The sequence below is a fragment of the Cynocephalus volans genome, chromosome 3 (assembly GCF_027409185.1).
Source record: "Cynocephalus volans isolate mCynVol1 chromosome 3, mCynVol1.pri, whole genome shotgun sequence".
Classification (NCBI taxonomy): Eukaryota; Metazoa; Chordata; class Mammalia; order Dermoptera; family Cynocephalidae; genus Cynocephalus; species Cynocephalus volans.
This window is the reverse complement of record NC_084462.1, coordinates 123,395,200-123,417,394: the sequence shown is the minus strand read 5'-3', so window position 1 is coordinate 123,417,394 and position 22,195 is coordinate 123,395,200. Positions and strand designations below refer to the sequence as shown.

At 32.5% G+C, this 22,195-nt stretch overlaps 1 protein-coding gene across 1 annotated transcript in view; it reads right to left on the bottom strand.

Annotated features, from left to right (window-relative positions):
- The window catches only part of MIA2 (MIA SH3 domain ER export factor 2), a 93,407-nt gene that overhangs the window by 13,548 nt on the left and 57,664 nt on the right, over positions 1–22,195 (bottom strand). Inside the window, 8 exon segments of the mRNA XM_063088739.1 lie at positions 1,394–1,516; positions 6,734–6,892; positions 10,841–10,972; positions 12,645–12,727; positions 14,017–14,084; positions 17,363–17,398; positions 18,281–18,341; positions 19,304–19,405. Coding sequence (XP_062944809.1) covers positions 1,394–1,516; positions 6,734–6,892; positions 10,841–10,972; positions 12,645–12,727; positions 14,017–14,084; positions 17,363–17,398; positions 18,281–18,341; positions 19,304–19,405 — 764 coding nt within the window.

Sequence of the window (22,195 nt, the reverse complement as noted above, 5' to 3'; positions counted from 1 at the left end):
CTCATAACAACCTTGTTAACTGATAAATATGTTTTACACCCATTTATCCATCAATGACTCATGTGTCTCTTTTCTTTGTCTTTGCTTATGCTCAATTAATTTTTCAAATTTCCTCAAAAGCAGCTCAAATGTCACCTCCTTCATGGACTTTTTCTTCATCCTTCCGCTAGACTGTGGTTCTGTCTTTCTCTCAACACAGCATACTCTCTAATGGGACTTATGATTCTGACTAGTATTAGTTAAGCATATATATTTGTCTTTCTCCCCTATTTAATTACTAACTTCTTACAAACAAAGACTACACCTTACTATAACTATATCCTATGCCATTTCATGCAGGGTATCTTCTAAAGAGTAGGTACTTAAAAATTACTTGCTAAATTAGAAATTGTTCAACTAGAAAAAAAATGAGACATGTTAAAAATTTTAAGTAGCGTCAGTTTAGAAATGGATGCTTAATCACAAATATACTTTCATTCCACTAAGCTTGAATTAATGAGGGGAAACAATTTCAAAAGCTAAACAGAAAGATTAACTTAATAATAACAAACTAATAACAGAAATCCAGACTGTGGGTCTGTTTCTTTGCTTGTTATTTTAAAAATATTGATTTTCTAAAATAATAAATATCTCAATGGGATAATTCCACCCTCCCAAATATATGCCCTTTCCTGAGGAAACATTTTACCAATAAATTTAATTTGCTACTTTTTGAAAAATCTTTTGGAGACTGGCAGGATACTAAGTTGGTTAGAGCGTGGCCTTGTAACACCAAGGTCAAGGGTTCGGATCCCCGTACCAGCCAGCCACCAAAAAATTAAAAAAAAAAAAAAAGATCTTTTTATTTTCTTAATGTTATACATTTTTGATTGATATACTGGATACATGTATTTCCCGACTTTAGTAGATTGTTATGAGTAAAAGAGTGCATGACAAATAGTAGATTGCTCAGTAAATGTTAATTAAATCTATCTAAGTATGAAATATTTAAACAAGGTAACTGATTAAATCATCAACAGAGAATGCATCCAAATTATATTTCTGATGGATTTTCATATATCCATTCACATGTGCTTGCCTAATTTCTCTTATTACTAAACAGGATCTATGTAAGTGAATGGAAAAATTAGAGAATCAGTCACAAAACAGAGTAAAGCTGACCATCATAGGTAAATAGATTACCATAATGCTCAAACCAACCACAAACGTATATTTGAAAGCCAGTCTGTGTATAACAGAACAAGAAATATAAAACCAGGAAGTATTCAGGAAAGAGATTTTGGCTTTAAGAGCTACCAGAGACAGCAATTATTAGTCCTTTGTTCAGCTTCCAGTTCTTCAGTATGCCACCGTATTTTAAAAAGAAAGAAAGAAAACACAAAGAATTTCTTACCCACTTTATCCACAGAAGGTATATTAAAACTTCTGAGTTCTGCTGGTCCGGACAGCCTACCAGAATTAGAATTAAATCTGTCTTGCCTTTGTGGAAGGAGAGCTGGATCAGAACATGGTTGGCCTAGAAAACAAGTTTTTAAAATATCTTTATGACTATAACCATAAATCAAGTTTTCTTAAGTTTCATATATTGAACTTAGACATTTCTCCTGTTTCCTATAAGACCCATATTCCTGCCAGACAATAGAAAACAATTTTAGAAAAATTATATATTTTATTATAGACATAACTGCCTTTGTAGTAAACACAAGTATAATTTCCTACTTTGGATTCTGAGAGATTCAATTGCTATGTGTAAACTAGAATATGTAAAAACAGAATTTAGTGATATAAATTCATTTATCTTTCAATTGTAATAGTAGTGGATGAAAGTAAATACATCAATATATCAAAAAAGACTAAGGAGACAGCTACCAGCATAAGATTAAAAAAACAGGAAATGTAAGCATAGCAAGAAATTTAGCAGAACAGGTATCAATCTGTCACCAAAGCAGAGAGAGTGCCATTTGGAAGTCATCAGTGGTCAAATTTTCAATAACATCAACATTTTGGAATTTTGCATGTATCCCAAACTAAAGGGAAAGATCTCTGACTTGATGAGTAGAAGGTTCACACTGCTGAAATTAAGGACATCTGGATAGACACAAATTTGGACACAGACTATGACTCAGGTACTTCTACAGCCACCCTCCTTTGTCTTTAAGGGTCATTTATGATAACAAAATGGTAATTTCTGGGTCCCTGTAGAACTCATCATTCTCGAAAAAATATAAGTCATCTACTATCTCATCCTTGAGAGGTGATGGCATACTTTGATAGATTAGGTATGCATATGTCTAACTCCAAATTGCCTTTCATGACTGTCATAGGCAGTGGTTCATTATGTGAATTTCACAGAATCAATCAATGTTGGATATGTCACTCCTCAAGATATGTCACTGCTCCTCTCATTCAGCCACATGGAACCTTACTGACACACCTTTCCCACACAAAGCCAAAAGAAACCACCTGGCATCAACCAGAGTCAATGAACAGAATTATATTTTATGTGCTTCTAGGGGTCAGGGAATGTGATTGAGGACAGAAAGATCTAGATAGTCTTGAAAGTTCACTTATATCCCCTTTCAGAACCTTAGCAAAGAGCTGTCTCAGCAAGTATGAATTATCCCAGTGGAAGAAAACGCCAATACTAACCACTGTGTTCTCTCTTTCTACTTCAAACATAGGATTAATTAAATGGTGCGGAGTTGTGCAAGGGGGTGAAATGGGGAAACCTGAAAACTTCCAAATCTTTCTTAATCAGGTCTCAAGATACTATATCATTATTTTGCTTCTAAAGTACATTCCAACACGTCAGCAACCTCAGAAAAAAAAAATTGTCACAAGATTACTATTTTATAAATTGTATACCTAAGTTGCCCTCACTGGCAAAAGTAACCATTCCTTAAATCTACCAGGGCCTATTATTATGAGGCAGGCACTAGTGATACAATGTTGATCTTGAAACACTCCATGTCCTTACCATCTAATGGTGATAGAAACAAGTAAATACAATATGAGTAATGTCTTAATAAGAGCAATACAGATAATATAAGAGGTAGCCTATCTAATTCTGATTGGAGAAATCAGAAAGGGTGTCACAAAGGCGGCAAAGCCTGCCCTGAAAGAAAAGTAAGGATGAACAAATAAACAACGTATTCTGGTCTCTCTCTGTCTATCACCCCCCCCCCAAAGCTATGCGGAGGCATATGATCAATGAAAGACTGAACTGAAATATAGCAAATAAGGATATGATGGTTCCTTTCTTTCTTTTTTGCTTTCATACCTTTGTTTTCTACCACACATAGAAGAGATAATTAAAAGAAAGAATAGGAGAAGGAAAAGGATCAGAGAAAAAAAATGAATGAGGGGTGAAAATAAGTGTACAGGGCATTCTGAAGCAGTTTCACAAACTAAAAACTGCATTGGAGAACTAGCTACTCTCATATACTTTATTCATAACTACTCTTAAGGACAACGAGACAATATCTAGTAAAACTGAAAATATACGTATCCTATTACCCAGCAGTTCCATTTCTTGGACTCATCTCTAAAGAACATATGTGCGAAAAAGGTGTTAACTGCAGCGTTGTTAGTAACAGGGAAACACTAGAAACACTCTAAATGCTCATCAACAGGGACTGAATAAATATATTGTGGTTAATTATATAATGAAATGCTATACAGCAATTAAAGTAATAAACTTTATATATATTAACATGGAAAGAATTCAATAACATAATGCTGATAAGAAAGCTGATAAAACAGAAATGAAATTATTTAAAAATCATATATGTACTAAAAATCTACAAACACTAAACTCATAAGTAGTTGCTTTCAGGAAAGGAAGAAAGTAATATGCCCAGGAAAGGAAATGGAAAAGACATCAACTCATTTATACAATGTGCTATTATTTCCTTTTATGTTTTAATTATACATTTCATACACATAAACACACATATACATATACCCCCCAAACACATAAACATACATATATCTGAATCAAATATTAATATGTAAATTCTCAGGGGTGATATGCAGGATTATGCTACACTATTTCCCCTTGTGATTATTTCACCTCTCTGTGCTCTTCATCTGTAAAACGGGAATAAAAGAACAACAATCTCAGAGTTTGAGAATGAGTAATAAAAAGCACTAAACATCTGGCACAAAGGAAGCCTTCAAAAGTAACTGTAATAATAAGTTTAGTATATTAAAAATGTAACTCTCACTGGTCTCATTCAAATTTATGACCACAAATTTCAAATTGATGCTCAACAATGCCCTATAATTATACTACATTTCACTGATATTTGAGTTCCTTCACTCTCCTAAATGGCTACTGTGTACCTTTTTCTCTCTTCAAATCTCTGACAATCCTCTCCTCTCCCAACTCTCTCAGTTAATGATCTTGCCACGTCAAGACAACTGAAGCAACTGGACACCACCATTTATCCTCACCCTGTCTCTACGTTTGTGCCTGCTTGCTCTGCTTTCCTTCTTTTTACAATGGATAAAGTGATCCAGCTCTTAATCTGTCCAGTTACACTCTGGATCCCATTCTTTCTGTTTACTACTCAGGTGTTGTCACTTTTATAACTATACCCTTTTCCATACATCATTAATTTCTCCTCCTATCCTGGATTACTACCATCAGCAAATAAATATGCTCTTTATCCATCTTTAAAAAACAGAAACACCTCTCCCTCCAGCTATCATCTCATTTCTTTCATTCAAAGCAAAACTTTTCAAAAAGTTGTCTGTATTTGTTCCCACATCCTAATCTCTCTCAACCTACTCTCTTCAGGAAGACTGACAAATTAAACATGGATTTTTAAAGTTTATATAAACATACACAGCAGTAACTTGTCAACCAAATACTAATCATTAGAATTTATAAAGGATCATTATAAAAGAAGATCTAAGTGATTAAGAGATACATATACTCCCAAAAAAGGGGTAGCCCTCAAATTTGGGAACAACTTTGAAGTAAAAAATCATCCTCTGAGAGGATTAAAGCATAAATGAAGATTTTGTGACACCTTATTAAGTTTATGAAGACTCCAAAACTCATCACGGTGATCAAAATGAGCCTAACTGAACACAAACTATAATTCTAAATGAATCTTGTCTGAAAGAATGTTCTCAATGCAGAAGGACAATGTTCTACAAGTGTCTACAAATCAGAGCCAGTTAAAAAAAAATCTATGCCTGTGCATCCAAAGTGATCCAAAATATTTTGAATTGCTCAGCCTGTTTTTGTTTCTCAAAGGAAAAGTTAAAACTGTCCTCATCAATTTGGCTGAATTTCTCTTATTTGCTGAGTTCTTTAAGAAAAAGAAACAAAAGAGAGTTTTTAGATATCCAAGGCTGGAGACCAGACTTAACTCACAAATATACCACCAAGGTATAGTTCCTTAGTCTAGTTGCTACCTCTTACCTAAAATATTTATCCAAATCAGTACAAAAGAAGCAATGACAAAAATAACAAGACACATACATACTCCTTGTTCTTTTAAACAATTAAAACTGAGAATATCAAAGCTCAAAAAAGTATGAAGAGGGTTAAGTAACATATCTCCACTTAATTCATATCTCTCTGTTATAGGTAGCATGATATTTGCTGAGGATTAAGATTCTTCATTCTTCTCCATTACTTCTCCATGTAGGAAAAAGATGCTGTAAGACTAGATATAGAACAGAAAAACACTGCAGTTGGAGCTCTGAAGATCAAGAGGACCACTGAGAGATCAAGAATTCCAAAGAATAAGAAAATGATAAAAACAACAAAACCTTGTTTCTTTAACTTACCTGTAGTTTTCTTAAATATTCTTAAGTTAAACACACTACCAAAATAAAATATTTACATGAACTTAGACACAATTACTATATCTTTCTTGTTAGATTAATAAATACAAGGGTACTTCAAAAAGTTCATGCCTATTTTTCCATGAACTTTTTGAACTTTTTGTTGAAGTACCCTCATATAGTCATTTACACATAATGAATCACTACTCTGATTAAATCACTACCCTATAAATTATTCGTAACTGCTCTGTAGATACAAGTCTCAAGAATCAGTTAAAAAGCTAAAAGCCAAGAATTCAGCAGATTCATTCCCTCACAGTCAAGAAGCTTCACTTAAATTCTAGCATTACTTTTCTTATTTCATTTATTTGCTAATATTGTTGAAACATATTTATACAAGGAATGCAAGTGTTTTAATATTCACACCTCTTAAACTTTATTAGTAACTACCAAGAAAGGGAGTTATGTGAGCACATTTTAAGATTTTCTAAAATCTGCTTTAAATTATTATTCTCCAAGATTATTTAATATATGCACAGCTTTGTAAACAAAAGCAAATGCAAAGAAAGCAAGGCAATTACTTAGGAGCCATCTGTTGGAAAAACTGCACCAAGAAATTATACATTCCTTTCTACCATAAAGTAATTCTAAAATCTAAGAAATTATATTATATAAGTATACTTTTTAAACTACAGTTACAAAGTAAGTAAAAATACATTATAAAAATATAATGGTAGATTGCATTCATGACCTCAATTCTTTCTGTAATGTGAACAATTACCTGTGATTATTCTTTTTGGAAATTTGTTATTGCTGTTTCCTAAAATGTATCATTATTTTTCTTAAGACAGGGCACACATATACTCCTCTTTTCTTCCATTCCTATATGTTTTACATACTGCTGACTTGCAAATACAAATAACTGTCTTACCTGGTGGAGGGATCATCGTCCTCCGGTGCTGTTCCCATGGAGGTGACAAGGATCCAGTGTCAGAAAGTGCTCTATGAGAATCAGTTGACCTATCACAGCTTGATTCTCCTCTTTCATTGGTAATCTGATTGTCCAGAGTATTCTCTGGGCCTCCTGAGCCTAATTAAAGAAAAAAAAAAAAATACAATCCTGTTGTATCCTAAAAAGTATTATAAGACCTATCATCAAATAAAATCAAGAAACTCTAAAAAGTGAAAACAAACTGATTCTAACAAAGTTTCCCTACGATATATTTAGACTATAATTCTATCCTACAAAGCCATTTTTAGGACAAGGGGAAAATCATTTTGCCATGTGCGTAAACAAACATTTAACGATAAAGTTCATTTTTAAATGTTATTACCAGCATCATTTTACACATAAATCAGTGATTAAATCATAAACTATAAATACAAAGTCTGAAAAATAAAGGTGTAGAAAGTAAACTGCAAAGTAAAGATTTCTACAGCAGATGAAATAAGATAATTATAAAAGGCAGTTTTTGTTGCTTAAACTAATATGTCAATAGTCAAAATGAGCATGATTCCTTTAAAATGGTCCTCTTAGGGCTGTATACCTATTCAATAATTTTGCTACTACTCAAAATATTTTTCAGAATAACTCGTCTGGAAATGTACTCAAATTAACTTAAGAGCCATGTAAAAAACTGCATCTCAAGGTTGTAACATGACTCTCTACTTCTGCCCAAAAATGATTAAATCGACCTGATTAAAAACTTTATATCCACCAGGTACATTTAGCTCTAAATGGCTTTCAGTAATTTCTAAATATCAAATTCACATTCAAAAAGAGAACTCACAAGCTCTGAAGGCAAGTACAAAACAAGAGTTTTGAAAACAACAGGACTATTGAAATAAACACTTTAAACAAACAAGATAACATTCATTTGGATAAGAAAACCTGGCATGTTTATATTTATAAAGGGAAGAATCATTTTAAAGTTCCCTTCCTATGACCACAGAAGTTATAGTACCTTAATTAAAAGCACATATTCAATTAAAATGAAAAAAGCAAATATAAAAAAAAAAAACTTTAAACATTCAGTAACAAAATATATTAATAATTTCATTTATCTGTCATTGAAGGGAAAATGATGTCTTCTCAAAATTATAATGTCCAGAACTCAAAAGCTTATTCCTTTCAAGGAACAGCTTAGAAATAAAATTTTTTTCAAAAAAGCCTTTCTAAAATGGTTCCCCTAAAGGAGCTGGGGGATAGGGAAAGCTTGGTCAATGGACACAAAATTACAGATAGATAGAAAAATAAGTTCTAGTGGTGTATAGTAGGGCTAGTAATTTATAATTAACAATAATTTATTGTATGTTCTCAAATGCCTAGAAGAGAGGAGCTCAAATGTTCTCATCACAAAGATACAATAAACTTTTACGATGGTGAATATGCTAATTACCGATTTGATCAACACATTGCATACATGTATTGAAATATAATTCTGTACCCCATAAATATGTACAATCAATATATGTCAATTAAAAATAAATTTAAAAATAAATAAATAAAATAAAATACTTCCCCCATTTCAGTACCTCTAAGAGAGGAGACCAAAATTAATTTGACCTTCTCTTGGTGATTTGTACAAATCAGTAAAAGCACTAATTTTTTTAATATACAGTAATATTTTCTTAAAATTTTCCATCTATTTCCTTTTATAGAGTCAAGAGTCAACTATCATTTTTCCTTACAATTGTATATTTTATTAAATTTCCCAAAACTTTCCTTCTTGCTTTTTCATCCTTCTAATCAGTTCATTAGAAAAGGAAGGCTGGGAAAAGCAAAAAATGTGCAAGAGTCAGTTAGGCTGAATTCACCTAGAGTGAAGCACAGAGCTTTAAGGGAGACAAAGGCTTTCTCCTGACTGCTTCCTTCCAGAGGACCAAAGCTACAGGCTGACTGACTCAACCAGGTGAAAATTACAAACTTGAAAATGCTAAAGGTTCAAGTTTGTCATTCAGACCAAAAGTTATATACAATTTACTCTAAAAAGAAATTGGTTTCCTTTACTCAACATTATTCAAACTTTCAAATTTAAAAAGATGAAAAAAGGAAAGGAAAGAAAGGGCAGTCTTCATCCTTCTTTCTTTGGTGGGTCATAAAAACTTCCAGTCCAATGCAACTCTTTTAAAACCTAATGATAACTTACCTAGAAGTTCCGTAGTTTTTTTTCTTTTTAACAAATAGTAAAACACCTATACGAATAATCTAAACACATTGTATCTTGAAAGCAATTAAACAGGAGAGAAGAGGAGAAATCAAAGGTAAATTTTGCTCTTAGTCCAAATATTCAATTGACTACAAGCAACCCTTGACTTATATAACTCAACTTCCAGTGATTCACATTTGTGGTTTAGCCAATTATACCCTTATTTCTAGGGCATTATTTTCAGACTGCTAGCTGCTACCCATTTGTGGTATGTGAAATTAACTTAGTCTTAATTAGCATTTTTTTTTTAAATGAAATAGAATAGAACTGAACAGAAAATATGAGAAAGCATCAAAACTGTAATGGTAAGTATTATTTCATGTAACTGGTTTCAATCATATTTATGTCGGTGTGTGAAATGTGACATGATATAAAATATATTTCTTAATTGAAATAAAGGCTAAAATTTGGGGTAAAAAATGGACTTAAGGCACTAAGCGCTCAGCCTATAGCAGACATGTGAATTCCAAAGTTAGTCCCCTTCCTGAATGGCCCGATGCAAAGCTCCCCTAAGGCTGTAAGTTATCAGTCTACAGAGCAGCCCTTTTCCGTAGGACCTTCCAGTTCAAAACTAACACAAGCAAAGTATCTCTCGGAAGTGACCCTGGGCTAGGGGCCCATCTGTGGGGGGACCATGAGGTGGGAATGAACAGTTCTAAGTTGAGCAAACTGAGGATGGAGAAAAAGGATATAAACATGATCATAAAGTAGGAAATTGATTTTCTCATATTCTTTGAAGCCAATTCCAAAGGAAGAGTTCTAAAAATATTTAGAATAATGGCAGCTTCAACTGAGAATTACACAGCCTCTTTGAGAGAACACTCAGATGAGCAGTATCCATTTCAGTGTATGAGCTTTGGTATGTTGAGTTTAGGTCAGTGTTTTGATTTAGTCTCATTACTTTATGTTCTTACCTCAGATGCAATCTGTGAAAATTACCGATAAAAGGTTTGGGGACATTTCACTGGTGAATAATGCCAACAGCTCTTACAAAACACAGACTTGGGACTGAAAACCTAAGACTTTTGATATGGGAATAAGTAGGACTCTGTATCTTTGAATTTTGCCACAAATCAAGGAAAAACTTTAAAGCAACTTGACAAAGTGAAGAAAGTATGGTAGTGATCAAAAGAGGAAAACTTCAGGCACACAGGAGTTTTCAAAGGCACAGGGCCTTTTATAACACCACGGTGATGCTGATGATGTAACTGCAGAAAGGCCAACAGCTAATACTTAGCCTTGAGGCAGCTAAAGAAATTCTCTACATGTAAGGGAGTAACAAAGCTGCCAGTCCTGGGTTGGTTTCTCAGAAACAACTTAGGTCTCCCTAAACGTTCCCATTAAAACTCTACCTATAACAGTACTTCTGCATTCTTTGACTCTAAAAAGTTAGATCGTTCACTTTCTGATTTTCTACAATAAAAAGATGATAAAGTAAAAAAAAAAAATTTTTACTGTCTACATTTGATAATGTTTCACCAAAACACAATTTTATGCTATGTTATACTGTTACTGCATTTTATGTATTCTTTGTTAGGTTTTATATTATGTAGTGTAAGACATAGTTTTTAAGAAGTCAAAATATGGTTTAAAAAGATATGCATCAAGTCTTTTATCAAAATGCAATCTAGTATAACAATGTTCCTAAGAGAAAAACATATTAAAATTAGATATCACAGAGCTCCTTTTCCAAAAAAAAGTAACCCTCAATAAGTGCAAGGAATGCCTGTACTGTCCAAATGTTTATTTTACAGATCATTTTAAAGGTAAGTTGAGATGAAAATATAAAGGAAGAAATCTAGAGTAATAAAGATGCTTAAACAATATACCTCTTCCTCCTCCTCCCCCTGGAGGCAAAGGTGAGAGTCTGAGTGGACCCTCCAACAAAATTGGAGGAGAGAGAAAAGCTCTCGTTTCAGATGAAGGCCGACCCAATGGTGAGGGACCATATGGGGAATGCTCTGGAATAATTAAAACAGCACGTTTAAATTCATAGTTTCAGTTAGCTACACTACACAGTTAGAATTTTATTTCAACAATTACTATCAGGTAATCCTATTGACAATTTAAGTTTAATTCATGTCCTAAACACTTACTATGCCTTTGGTTTTGCTAATATAGGACAGAATTAAATATGACCACTGGTGTTTTTAAAGTTTGTCTACCAAATAAGACACATTAGTCAATAAAAACATTATCCTCTTGTTAATTAATACACTTAAATAACTATACATATTAAACAAAGGATACTGATGATACATTTTGGAGTTACAGGAGGATTTGGGGACATGAAGTTTGTTTTATTTTGTTTTTAAAGGCAGTATGCTTCTAGACATTTCAGCTGGTGAAGGCTGCAACATTGAAGTGCTCAGTTTAAATCAGAGCCAGATAGGCTGTGTTGGGCCACAAATAGCTTGAGTAAAGCTCAGATTTTAGAAAAATCCATAAAATACTCTGAAGCACCAGAAATTACTTTTGATTCAATACCCATGAAAAGTCAGTTTACATATACTAATTCATCAAATAAATCATTATTTATTTATAATCCATAAAACCAAGAGTTCTATCATTTTACAAACTTCACCACTCCCAAATAATGGTTATGCTTCCAAATGTCAAAAATTAACAAAAAACAAACAAACCTATATATATACCACCAACATAACACTTTTTAAACATGTTAAGTTTTATTGAGTGTAACTGATATACTATTCAAATCAGTTACAACAAAAGATCAAGGCATCATTTATCCTCCCTGAGATTTTTACATTGGGTTTAGAGAATAATTCCTGCTGTATACTTCCTCCCACTACAAACTTTGCTACTACTAAAAATTCATAATAATCTCATATTTTCTAAATGTAGAAATAAATTTCAAATTTAATGAAATTTGACTCTCAAAAGTGATTTTTATAACTTTCCAAAGGTTACTGAAACGGGATTCTACCAATATAAACTTATTTTCACTGCCTCAGAAGCTTAATTCTAATTCAGTCAAAATTATTTTTTAAAAGTTAAACTATTTGGAATAGTTTGAGATCATTACAGATCCTAACTCAATAATGAATGGACCTTAAATACCCCTTACAAAGAACTGGTCCTCCATTGGGAGTAATTAAAGTAATCAAACTCATTTTATTAACTTTTTCCCACCTTTTAAATTGAAAGTTTTAAATAATTATAAACCAACTATTTTGATTCTCATTTTTATAATTCAAGCAAATTCCAAAGTATAGTTAATATGTAAACAGTCACAATGCTACATTTAAGCACTCCTTAAATCCATTCTCCCCCCCCCAAAATAGTTACTTTACTATACGCCAAGCACTTAGCTTTTCAAGGAGCTCAACTATATATCACCTATATATCAACTATATATATATAGCTCAACTATATATCACCTTACAAAATCCCACTGAGAAAGGGAGCGATAATTTTCATTATTGCTAGAGAAACAAAACCCAGAAACTTGGAGGCTGTCAGAGACCTTACACTAGAACCCTGGCTCCAAAATCTAATTTATTAATAATAGTGTTAATTTACATTAATATAAACTATGTGTGCAATATATAGATATATAGATATATAGATATATTATGTATTTTAAATGAGGGGTTAAAAAAAAAAGACTACCTCTGCCAAATGCTGTATTTGGAACATCAAGTGCATAAAGATCTTTTTCTAAAAGTTCAAATTTAAACTCTTTTTCAGTTAATCTGCAAATAAAGAACAAATATCTCTATGTTACTCATCCATGAGGAAAACCCACATTTCAAGAAAAATGCTACTGCCAAGTACAAACTACTCTTCACTATCTCAGTATCTGCATAGAAAAAACAGATGCTCAAAAATTATTCTGGACCAAAACTCCTTTATTTCCCACCACTTATTGTAGGGTAACTGGTTTCTTGTTGCCTAGGAACAGTGATGTTTTGTTGAGATTTGGAATTGTTTTGTTTCTTTTTCAAGATCAGACTACACGAGTACTATATCACAAAATCCAAATTATCAAAATGGAAGAGTTCTCCAAGTTTAACAAGTTCAAGTCTACATTTTACAACTAAGGAAACTGAGGCTAGGAGTTTAAGTGATTTATTCAAAATGAAAGTTCCAGGATTAAAACACAGGGTTCCTGGCTCTGCAACAGGTATGCTTTCCATTGTAATGTGATCTGCATGATTCCAATATTAACATAAAATTGGAAATACCATTAACTCTTTCTACTATTTTAATCCTGAACTTTTTATCTTAAAAATGTGACGTTTTAAAAGAATCTTATTCTAGTTCTTTGACTGTCAGATCTGAAAAAAAACACTTAATCATTTTATTTTAATTTCTGAGAGTAGAAAAGACAAGCAAGAGGACTAAAACTAATATTGGATAATGTTAATAGTATATTCTGGCATGAAATCGTAACACTCTGGGAAGACTATTACTATCCTCATAGAAAAGCATTTACTCTTTGAAAAGGGGTCTTTGAAAAGTTCGTGGAAAGCTTCATATTATCTTTTAATTTCATTTTTCCATGAACTTTTTGAAGTACTCTCGTACACTGTACACTTTCATTCTCCCTTTCATTTTATTATGGTGAAAATATGCTATCCAATACAACAAAACCAGTGGATGACAGAGATAATAAACATTTATTTTGTCTACTTAACCATTAAAAGATGCGGTACTCTGAGTATTACTATGTCAGAGAGATTCATCCTTTCTCTTTCCATCCATTTTTACCTCCCTTCACCTATACTGGTTTAAGAAAATTTTTGTTACATTTTTTTACAGAAGCATCTGTGAACAGTTTCCTTCAAGTGCTACTTCAGTGCCCTCTCTAAGTATTTCAAACAAAAAAACTAGCCACTCCTAGTAAAACTAACAAATATTTCACAATGGTACATGCTGAGTTCACTGCAAGTTTTCTTATTTACCCTTATAAAAGCATAACCTAATTAATATATAACAACTCATTGAAAGTTTTTAAAGTGTTCTGACTTAAGATACTTACTTTTGTCTCTTGTAAGCATTTTCTTTCTTTAAATCACTGAGGTATCGTTCAGCAGTCCGAGCTGCCAACTTTAAAAAAAATGAATTTAAAAAATACATTTATACAAACTTAAAATAAAAGATAAGTATAGGTATCACGGTAATGGCATACAAATATCACAGTCACTTGAGTAAATAACCATTTCAGTAAACTCAATGCAAAACATTTTAAATTTAGAAAATTATTTAAAAAGGGAAATTAGTTTCATGTAAGCAGAAGACATGAGCCTACTAAGACTGGAAATTAATCATGTAATTGCCAATGAAAGTAGCTATCAAGATGTAAAATCAAAGATTAGCATTATTTGATTCTGTAAATATCCAAACAACATGATAAAAGCTATATAAGAGGATGCAGGCTTAGGGCAATGGGAATGGAAACTCAGGGTCATTATGTATGATAGTATTGGCTATGCAATAAGGTACTTATCTATGGAGAGAAATCACTGGAGTTCTGTGAAACCATAAAAATCTAAAATAGTTTCACAGCATGCCAGTACAGGCCACTTTTTTTTAAATGGCTGAATATAATCAATGCATGTTGCACGTCTATTAGGTATACAGCACTGTACAGATCATATTCCTGTAAGTCTTACATTTGTTTAATAATATTTTACTTAATAAAAGGTTAAAAATAAGAATATATGTTATAGAAAACAAAGCTTACATTTATAATAAATACCAAGAACATGCATATTCCCCAATAGTTGTTGGCAAAGGTTAAACCTGTCTGCTGTACTGCATGTTTGTCATTCTGTGGATTCTGAAGATGAGGTGCAGCAGTGTGTGGAACATCAGATGAAAACTAATGCAACCCAAGAGGGTAAGTATATCTACCATACTCTATAACCATAGCTTTTTTACAAGTAAAAGGAACCACACTATCATATTTGGGTTCACTTAAAATTGTGAACTACACATTAATTGACTTTATCTGGCCAAAGAATAAATTATGTAAATATTCACAAAAAGCATAGCTTAAATATATTTTAGCATTCCCAATCAAAAACGATTCCATGTGTAAATCTTTTTCCAACATGTAATCATATAATCAATTCTGTACTAACAAAAAAGAATGTAATGCCAATAACAATTTTAGTTAGTGAAATATACCAATTCATTTAACTTTTAACAATGCAGAACCAAAATTACTTCCAAATGTTTTCTACACGGTATACTGGCCAGCCGCAAAAAAAAAAAAAAGTGTTCTAGATGGTACAGAATAACATGTCTAAGTATAAGGCACAAAAAATCAGAGTAAGCTACCAATATTAAAGATAAATTACAAAAGATATATATATATATAAACAAACTGATGGCAAATGATTACAGGCTTTTGAAAAGCTTACACCCAAAGGTTAGGTAAAAGTGTAATTTCAATGAATGATCATACTATATTCTAAAACGCTGTATTAAAATATTGAATAATTATAATATGCAGAGCATTTTGTTAGGTGCAGGTATTAAGGAGAAAGAAATAGTCCCTATCTTATGGAGCTCAAATCTTGTGGTAAGAATATGAATGACCACAGTAAAAAACAGGATACTTGCCATGAGATACATAAAAACAAAGTACTACTTGAGTTCAAAGGAAGAAAAGATTAAATCTCATAGGATGGAGCAAAGATATGCTTAATGGAGAAAGTAATATCTGAAATTATAACAGTAGAGAAAATAGAAACAAACTAAAGTTTTATCAAATGAGAAAGGTTCTCCTAAATTATGAAACATTCATAAAACTCTATGATATATTAAGTTAAAAAAAGCAGGTTATAAACATTTAGTAAGATATAATATATTCAATTCCTTTTTTAAAACATATGCTTTAATGTCTAAATGCATTAAAAAGTATGGCATAAATGAAAGTGATATTGATGATTACTTCTTTGTACCTCTCTATATGGTCTGAACTTTTAATAAGTATGTATAATTTTTATAAAATCTGAAAAATATCTTTTCAGTAAGACAGAAAGGGCATATTTTCTGCATGTTTTAATTTAAAGTCAATGCCATATTTACTAAACAAGAAACTCAATGAACAGTAACAGAAAAAGTACAAGACAGAATCTGAAAGATGAGAATTTTGATCTCTACCCTTCACTCCCTAATTACCTGACATTTGGCTGGGATTATAATGCCTATGTTACAGCGTTATCAAGTAAATTAAATGAGTAATATATGTAAAATGCCTTTAAGTACAGTGGCTATAATGTAAGAGACTTTAATAAACATCCTCTTCATCTTTAAAAAATAATCTACATGTAAGTATTTAGAAAGTGGTGAGGAGGGATGAAGAAGACTAAATTCATTTCCAAGCCCAGCTTAATTCAGTAACAAATCTTTATGTGAACCCTCAATATCAATGAAGCACACAGAATCTTAGAATTGGGAAGGACCTTGACATTCAACATACTTAATCTCTCACCATATGCTGGAATCTCCATTCCAACATGTCTAAGAAACATCTACCAAGCTTCAGTATAACAACAATGATAACAACAGTTAACATTTACTGAGTGCTTATCATGTGTCAGGCACTTGGCAAAAACCTACATGAATCATCTCATTTAATCATCGCAATAACCCTATGAAATAGGTACTACTGACATCTCTATCTTATAAATAAGGAAACTGGTAGTAAGTGATGGAGCCAGATACAACCAAGACAGGCTAACTCCAGACCCTATGTATTCATCCACTGTGCAAGCTGTCTCCCCTTGAAGTCTCCTAGTGACAGGCACCACACAGGCTGGCCATTACGACAGTCCTACATGTTAGAGAGGTCTTTCCTATAATTAGTCAAAATCTGCATTCTTACCACTTCCTCATACAGTTCCTCTGGGGCAAAGACATATTATTTCTCACGATGGCCCTTTTCTTAATGTATACCAAGTAATTCAACACCAAGAATCACATAATAGAATTGTCTGACTTTTAGAACCAGAAGCGGCTTTAGATAGCACTTAGACTGATCCCGTGGTTTTACAAATAAGCAAACAGGTCAGAAAGTATGTCCACAACTAACCAGTGGCAATCCAGTGCCCAAAAACAATGAGTCCATGAACATTATGTCACCTCCCCCAGAGAGTATAAGCTCCTCGCAAAGAAGCAATGTGCTGACAGCAGAGAAGAAAAAATCAGATTTTGTGAAAAACTGTTATAACAAAGTATTATGTTCCTTGTGAAATTAAAAGAAACTCATTTTTAAAAATATTACCTTATTTTCACCTAAGTTATATGAATAGTGTATCTTTTGAAATGAAAAAGCATAATTTGACAAAAGAGCCGTAGGGGAACTTAAAACTCACCCAATTATCATGCGCTTTTTTCTCATAGGAAACAATCTGAAAAAGAAAGTCATTAAAATACTACTGACAACTATTTTTCTTAAGAAAAATACATTCACATCTATCACTATGATTTAGCACACAACTCATAAACTCAAAAATAACCCAAGCATCTCTGAAGAGTCAGAAAGCAACACTTTAAAAGGAAATTTTCATGTAAACACGATCTACTCTACTATACTTTGAAAATAAAAACTGAATGTAAAGATAATTAAACTTTTTGTCAGTGAACTTCTTTATGCAATGATCAACTACAACAGGAGTGGCCAATTAACAGATAACTAGCATGACCGAAAATGAGACCTTAATGCAGATGATATATGTTTGTTTATGTTATGCAATACACATTCCCAAAGCAGCAAGAGACATGGCAAATTTTTTTTTTTTTTTTTTTTAAAGATGATTGGTAAGGGGATTTTAACCCTTGGCTTGGTGTTGTCAGCACCACGCTCTCCCAAGTGAGCTAACCAGCCATCCCTATATAGGGATCCGAACCCATGGCCTTGGTGTTATCAGCAGCACACTCTCCCAAGCCACAGGCCGGCCCAGACATGGCAACTTTTTTTTTTTTTTTTTTTTTGTCGTTTTTTCGTGACCGGCACTCAGCCAGTGAGTGCACTGGTCATTCCTATATAGGATCCGAACCCGCGGCGGGAGCGTCGCCGCGCTCCCAGCGCGGCACTCTACCAAGTGCGCCACGGGCTCGGCCTGACATGGCAACTTTTAATAAGATTTCTTATTACGGAATCTCTGACTCCCTGGAAATGTTCCATAGCCACATGCAACACCTCAAGAGAGGTGTACAACTGGTCAAGTAATTATATTCCTGCACCAATTCAAACAAATTAGATTTATTTTAAATTACACACACATACATACCTGCCCTTGATAAGAACGAATGGTTCTCTCCAATTCTTCTTTAAGATCTTTGGCTCGGCTTCTATAAGGAGCAAATAATTATCCTACTATTAATATATAAAAAGAAATGACAGAACATACTCTCTACTAAAAAAAACTCCATACTAAAAAATATTAATTAAAACACCAAAGTGCTCTGTATCATGTAAAAAATAACTCCAGAACTCAACATGTTAAGAAATAATCACCTTTGAGAGGTTCCAAACTAATTTTAACATTAATTAAGCCTTAAGAGTACTACTACTTGAGTTTACCTAAACCAAAGGTCATGCAAAGAATCATATGGTATAGTAGTCTCCTATTTTTAAGAAGCATAATCCTGGCAGATTTATTCAGAAATCTATCATCTTCATAGAATTATAGAAAATTAATGACCTTTGCAAAGTAAGATGTTATTATTACCTTTATAAGACTAACAAGATAATTCCTTCTTTCAGATAAAACTGAAGCTTACTCTTCCTAAGGTAAAATAAAATATCACAACTATTAGGGATACTGTTGAATCTTGCCCCTTTTTTTCTCTAGATTTTCTATTATTTCCTTGGATCCAGTGAGGATGGAACCAAGGTAAAAACAAGACTTACAGTCTTATATACACTTCTTCAGAACACTAACTGTGGCTCACTCTTCTTTTTGTGGCACACTTATTGAATTCATTAATATTGTATATATTCTTCCCCATTTGAACCAAAGATAAAAGACCTAGAAATTAATATCTATTCATAAATTTCTTGACATTAACATAAAATAGGATTGTCCATATTCAAATGTGAGATATTTAAAAATCACACACCCTGAAAAGAAAACATTTTTTTTTCCTTTTTATATCTTCTGTATAATTGCACAATATTATGAGAGAAATCTGAACAAAAAGTAATACAACAAAAATATGGGATTTTTTTGGTTGCTTTATTATTTTTTCTGGTATTGAGTTTTTAGATACCCTCCTCACCCCAAATAGAAAGGGAGAAAATGAATTAATACCTATATGTCTCCAGTTCTTCAGCTGCATGGCTGATCTTTTCATCTACCTTGGAAAGTTTCTCCTCCTTCTCTAGCCGGTAATTTTCTTCTACTGTTAATTTCCTTAAAACAAAAAAGTGTTTTATTTCTTTCAATACATGTCATAAAATAATCAATTACATCTTTTTAATTGTATCAAATCTGTGCTTCCCATAAAATGATTTCCATAATGCCACTAAAAAATCACATGCAAGGAAAAAAAGTACCAATGTAAATATTCCTGTTGTGGAATTTAATATTATAAACTCAAATTGCAAAACATCATGTCTAACATAGTACTATTAATATAATAGTCTCAACAGTTTTCTATATCAATCTATCATGAAATAAGATTATCAAAGATAAATATTAATAAGAACTATTATGACTATATAGCATTTACCAAACCTTCCTGTATAAAGAAGCATGCTATTTGTTAGACAAGTCGCCAACTAAAAAGGTGTTTCAGTAATTTTTAAATTAGTTGTTAAAATAGTAATTAGGTTTCCAGGCCAGTTCACTAAAACAAACAAACAAAAACAACTTATAATGGACCCAATATTAGTACTACTCCTGTCTTTTTATAGTAAGAGTAGGTAACTTATTGAGCCATTAGTATGTGCCAGAAACTGTTCTTAGGCCTTTCAATGTATTATCTTATTACTATAGCAGCTCTGCAAGATGGGTACTATTATTATTCCTATTTTACAAAAATGAAAATGAAGACCAGAGAAACTAAATAATTGGAACAAGTCAGAGAGCTTGCAAGTAGTGACTCCTTAATGCTATATTACTCATGTTGTTTCACATAGTGCCATTAATAACACTGATCCCTCAAGAAATATTTATTGAATATCAAGGGAAAACACACTTGGAGTCCTAAATCGATGACTCCTCTCTTTCATGAACTCCAGGAAGGAACATGACAAACTACTGAAGAAATCCTATGGGGCAGCGGGAAATATTCCATATTCTACACACTACATTACCTTTGCTTAGAAAGCACTCCTCCAGGTCAGTAATTTCATAGGTGTTATAAGAAAATAAAAGTCATCTACTTAGGAAAAGTGTGAAAGCATAATGAGTATGGATATGTAAGAGATGTGTATTTTTACAGACTGTGTAGATTGAAGATAGCCAGAAATTCTTTGACACCCCTCCCATTGAGAGGTGAGGTCTATGTACCCTCCCCTAGAATTTGGGTGGGCCTATTAAAGATGGAAATTACACTGTAAAAGTAAACCCAATGATATGACTAAAACATAATCACATCTCAATTCACATATGTAAAGCAACACAAGCTTCTAGGTTCTACCATTTTACTTCTCTCCAATATTAAATTTGGGAAAGTGCTAGTACTGCACTATATCAGTCATGAAAAACATCAAACCAGCATCTAGAAAATGACTATACCAAAATTATACTGTATGAAGACAAGAATTTAACATTTTACTGGTACTATCAACTCTATATTCTACTCTTAAAAATATCCAGTTGCATAATTTATTAAATTTGAATAGTGAATAGTTTACTTTAAGTGTAAGAATGGAATACATGATATTTTGAGAATTCAAAACATTTCAAACTAATGAATAAAGTCACAATGTGAACAACAAACACAGTTAGGATACTATTCAGCTTCCTATCCTTGCTTTGAAAATCTATAGTAAACATCTTTTTCTCTTAGAAATTTTAAACATTACTCATTAAAATCCTATAATCAACCATATACCTGTATTTTTTGTTCAAAATATACACTCAAAAGTATTTCTCTCATCTCAAATAATCTTTTATGTCTAAGATTTACTTATTACATCTTTCATTTTAACCTAAAAAGAAGGGTCCATTCCTAGGTTTTCTGATTAAACTATGAGGCTCTACTGCCACCCTTCCATTTAGTTAAGTTTAATTTCTCTTTCATACCATGAGCAGTCTCAAATGGCCCAAAGGTACATGATGTACAGCAAGTTTTTAATTTTGAATTGAATCCAAAGCATGATTGAGGTATAGACCTTGGCAGTGAATGAACCTAACCAACCACCCAGCATCTTGATCTCAATGGAGTATTAATATTCACTAGCAGTTTCCAAATATATAGAGCAGATTCTCGTTTCTATAAAGTTACTATAGAGCCACCACAAATCCTGAATTAGCAAATACTGGATCATTGCTCTTAAGGGTAATATAGGGCTAAGTTCCTGCTAGCCTATGGTCACAATGCTTTTATCAACCAATCAGTATATAATCTTATTTTATATGTGCTTCTGTTTAAAGACACCTCATTTAATACACGTTGTTGATTCGTTAACATTGAACTCATGTACAACAGCCTTATAACTGACCCCTAAACAAAGTTAATCTGACACATGTATTTCCTCCATAAGACACATCAGAGCCTTCTTGTACTTAGGAAAACTAGACAGCACTAATCTTGGGGTATATTTTCAACAGCTAATCAAAAAAAAAAAACATAAAAATGTGAAAAATGTGGCACTAAATATACTGTGAAAGGGACACTTATTTATACAATAAGAGCTGAAAAAAGAAGGCAGAGCATGACCTTAGCTGGCAATATGCACACTGGGTAACTCAAATTTCTTGTCATTCTGAGCATGTCCACAAACAGCCCTGAAATCTCTGTGAGTACTTATTTGGGGCTACAAATAAATTTTAGCAAGTAGGCGAATTTGCAAATACAGAATCTATGAATAATGAGGATAGACTGTAATGACTTTCATTAAGTTCCTAAAGGGCCCTGAAAGTCTGTTACACTTTATTGCCCTTTATGATAAAAATATATGCTTCAGTGGTTTTTTTGCTGTCATTGTTGTTGCTATTTATTTATTTATCTTTGGCCATAAAACAAGTCTTAAT